Source organism: Olea europaea, unplaced genomic scaffold (assembly GCF_002742605.1).
Source record: "Olea europaea var. sylvestris unplaced genomic scaffold, O_europaea_v1 scaffold8818, whole genome shotgun sequence".
Lineage (NCBI taxonomy): Eukaryota > Viridiplantae > Streptophyta > Magnoliopsida > Lamiales > Oleaceae > Olea > Olea europaea.
This window is the reverse complement of record NW_019267281.1, coordinates 1,519-5,951: the sequence shown is the minus strand read 5'-3', so window position 1 is coordinate 5,951 and position 4,433 is coordinate 1,519. Positions and strand designations below refer to the sequence as shown.

General features: G+C 39.1%; 1 protein-coding gene across 1 annotated transcript; it reads left to right on the top strand.

Moving 5' to 3' along the window:
• The first annotated feature begins 1,580 nt into the window (after positions 1–1,580).
• On the top strand, positions 1,581–4,060 carry LOC111392114 (COBRA-like protein 7). The gene is made up of 2 exons (XM_023017382.1): positions 1,581–2,197; positions 2,530–4,060. Exons 1-2 carry the CDS (start codon positions 1,660–1,662, stop codon positions 3,951–3,953), a joined length of 1,962 nt encoding a protein of 653 aa, XP_022873150.1. The 5' UTR covers positions 1,581–1,659; the 3' UTR covers positions 3,954–4,060.
• The last annotated feature ends 373 nt before the right edge of the window (positions 4,061–4,433 follow it).

Genomic DNA, 4,433 nt, shown 5'->3' with positions numbered 1-4,433 from the left:
CTTGGAGTTTAGGGAAAGATTTGGAGATGAGTTGGGCCGAAAAAGAATGGTAAAAATCTAAAAAAATTACTCTCGCACGGCGGCGCCTACGCGCTGATTTTCTGTCAAAATTTCAGCATCATGGCGCCTAGGCGCTGAGGACTACTTCGGTTGCACTGGACAACCTTTAGTTTTTTTGTCATAACTTTTTTGTTCGATATCCGATTAAAGTGATTCAAGATGCATTGGAAAGCTAATTCAAAGGACTACAATTTTTCTTCAGGAATCATTCTCCAATTCGATCGTTTTCTATGTCAAAATGAGTCTAAATGTGAGACCAAAACTCCGGCGCAAAACTTTTTGGTTGGAAAATGATTTATGATCATATCTTGACTAAATTTGATCCCTTTGACACCTTCCTTTATCCAATTGGCTTCTAGAACTCTCGGATCTTCATTTCAAGTTTCGACGCGACTTTTGATTAATTGGATTTTAATCCTCGAACTTTGGATCTCTTACATTTTGGTCATTTCATCCAATTTCGCTAGTTTTTGCCTATTTCCTTCCTTTGACCTCTTTTAGCTCTTGTTTTCTTCACTTCCATCAATCTACAAAACGACACCAAAATCACTTGTTAGCACTTCTAAAATACTCCCCAAGATAGCAAAATTATGAAATTAATGGCATAATATAATGTGTGTAAATCACTCATCAGAAATCATATTACAAACATATGATTCTTTCATTCCACAAGAAGAAACCAAAGTCTTCTTCATCCATATTCAAGTTTCCCTAGTGTTCTTCAAGTTTTGGAGAGTCACACAGGTGCTTAAGTGTTTGATTCTCTACCAGGCTTGATTAATCCTACAAACCATTTGTCACGAGACCCTTTAAGCACCAAAATTATATACGAGAGGGGGCAAATATCGTTTAAGGACAGCGATATAATATCGTGTTTGAGCCTTTATATTTATTTAGGTTTTTTCCATTATTTTTCATCTTCTTGAATTTTCATTTCTCGGTTTCTTCTCCAAACCCCGGTGTGATAATTTTCCAACAAAAACTGCATCTTCAGGAGAATGGCTCTCTGTGGTTTTGGCCCTCAACATCATGGACGACGGTCAGGCACACTGAAATCTCAACAGTTCCCAATGTAACCCAAGATTCCAAAAACTCGAGAAGATGAGTAAATGTTCATGCTAGTAATACAGAATCAAGTCGAAAATGCAAATCCTGGTGTTATGTTGCAATAGTTCTATCCCCTGCATCCTAACTTTCAGGTTTAGTAGAATTCTGACTACTTGTCCATGTGACTTCAGGGGATGTGAGATGAATAACAATATGGATTTAATCGAATAAAAAATGAGTTGAAGTAGCTGAGATGTTTTACAAATCAAGGAATCCTGTAAGGACAAGTTAAAGAAAAAAATAATAAAAATAAATTAAAATGACTGATTCTTTGCTCATGCATGTTTTGCTTAGTAGAAATAATCAAAGCCGGCACACCACTTCATTAAAATACCTACCCAATCAAACAAAAAATGTCCCTAAGAAAAATTCAAACATATTTTTCAATGCAAAATTTCTGTATTAATACTTGGTCTTAACTGTCTCTTCTTCTCCTTCTCCAATTTATTATTTGTATGCAATTTTCAGTTACTTCATGATTCAAACTCAAAAATGGCTACTCTTTTCTGCAGTTTCACTTCCATAATAATACTAATAATCTCTGTTTCATTACTTCCAATTATCTCTTTATCTCAGCCTTCAAATCCTTCTGTATGTAACGGCATATTAATATCATACCGCTACAACACCGGCTATGCAGTGCCGCCGACCCTCTCGCCGGAGGAGAGGATCCGCCAGCCCTACCGGTTTGAATCAACCCTAACGATCACCAACAACGGCCTAGTTGAGTTTAAGAATTGGCGGGTCTTTGTGGGTTTCAATAACAGTGAGTTGTTGGTCTCTGCTTCAACAGCCGTGCTTGCTGACGGCACCTCCCTGCCGGCTGACGTTAGCAACGGGACTGTCTTAGCTGGATACCCGGTGGCTGACTTGAAGACGGCGGTGGAGACCGCCGGAGATGTTAATCAGATGCAGGCCCGGGTTGATTTGGTGGGTACCCAGTTCGGAGTCGGGCCTCCTAATGTTCCTTTGCCCCCTAATATCACACTTGCTAATGATGGATATTTGTGTCCAAATCCTACAACACAAGGTACTAAGTTAGTACTATTAAATTCTGGGTCCTTCATTTTTCTTAATATTAACCTTTTCTTTAGCATGTTCTTGTCTAAACGTTTAAATTTTAAACCTCGTATGAATTTGTTTCATGTCTAGAACAGACACGTAAATTTAATAAATGGATGACAACAAAATATGAATTCACAACTTTGTATGCTCTCTTGTTGTGTTTAATCATTTAAATCTATTGAACTACAAAATATGAAAATAACATTGAACCTTAGAACTTGATAACAAAAAATTCATATACAATTTTATATTAATTAATTTTTTAGAGGAGACAATCCAATATTATGGTTCTTGCAGGAAACGAAACACGAGTTTGCTGTATGCCAGATTTAAATGTGAGAACAAATGTCACGGGTGATGAAAAGATCATGCCGCTCCAAAATGGAGATCTCACAATTATGTATGATGTGATTAGATCGTACGAATCAAATTACTTGGCACAAGTCACGATCTCAAATCACAACCCTTTTGCTCGTCTTGACAATTGGAAATTGAGTTGGGATTGGATGGAGCACGAATTCATCAATACGATGAGAGGTGCTCGTCCTAATGTTATCGATACAAGTGATTGCATATTTGGCAGCCAAGGTAATTACTACGAGGATTTTGATTTTTCGACAGCCTTGAGTTGTGTAAAAAGGCCAACAATAATTGATCTCCCTCTTGATAGAACAAATGATACTACCCTTGGAATGATTCCTTTTTGTTGTCGAAATGGAACAATATTGCCTCCATCCATGGATTTAAGCAAGTCCAAATCAGCCTTCCAAATGCAAGTATACAAAATGCCACCAAACCTGAACAAGACTCAACTGACTCCTCCTCAGAACTGGAAAATCAATAGTACAGTCGGGCTTGACTACCAATGCAGTCCCCCGGCGAAGGTAAACCCAACCCTCTTCCCTGATCCAAGCGGACTACCTTCGCACTCAGCAGCCATTGCCAGCTGGCAAGTCGTTTGTAACATAACGCGTCCTGAATCAAAGAAACCAAAATGCTGTGTATCATTCTCAGCTTTCTTCAATGACTCTGTCATTCCATGCAACACCTGTGCCTGCGGGTGTGATGTGACAACGAACCCCAGCAATATTTGCAGCGCCGCCGAGCCACCTCTTCTTCTACCAGCTGAAGCCCTACTCATCCCATTTGAGAACAGAACCGATAAAGCACTAGAATTTGCAGACCTCAAAAGGCGGCAAATCCCAAATCCATTGCCTTGTGCGGATAATTGTGGTGTAAGCATTAACTGGCATGTACTTACAGATTACGAAGATGGATGGACTGCAAGAATGACACTCTTCAACTGGGGTGAATCTGACATTACAGATTGGTTTTCTGCTGTTGAATTGGATAAAGCAGTGCCTGGTTTTGAAGATGTTTATTCTTTTGCTGGAACTCCCCTGTCGGATGCCAACAACACAATATTTTTCGAGGGTCTTCCAGGCCACAGCTACCTTGTTGCAGAAAGAAATGGGTCCAACCCGAAAAAGGATCCACGTCTTCCAGGGACGGAGCAGTCAGTGATATCTTTTACTAAGAAGAAAACACCTGGAATTAATGTGGGTCGTGGGGATGGATTTCCCACCAAAGTTTACTTCAATGGGGAGGAATGCTCACTTCCTACAGTACTTCCAAGCAATGCTCATCGAATTGCTGCAGCCTCTGCAGTATTTAGCAGCATTCTTTTGATGCTGCTAATTCTTACAGGAATGCAGCAATAGCAACATACACTTTTCCAACTGTATCAATTCTTCCTTTATTTTTTCTTTCATTCAATGTATTGCACTTCTTATTTAACAAGGCTAATTGAGACACTTATTTCAATTTATGGGAGTAGGTATATTCTTTACGAACTTGAGGTTCCAATCAGGTATACATGTTAGATAGATTACTCTGATCCCCTTATAAATTCACAATCCATGTGACTTTTATTCGCATTTTTTCAACAATCTCTCAAACGAAGTGCCACATTATCACAACCTACTAATCCTCTCAATGACATATTCCATCCATCATCTTCTACCAGGAAGATCGCATACTCTATGAAGATCCGCATTACCCATGTGATAGGCCCGCTCGTATATAATATCATGGTTCCACTATCCTAAGAGTTCAAGAGTTCTTCTACCACTGATAATAAGTGGGGCCTACACCTTTCAGATATTCCGACAAGTCCATAGATTAAAATTGAACATCTACAT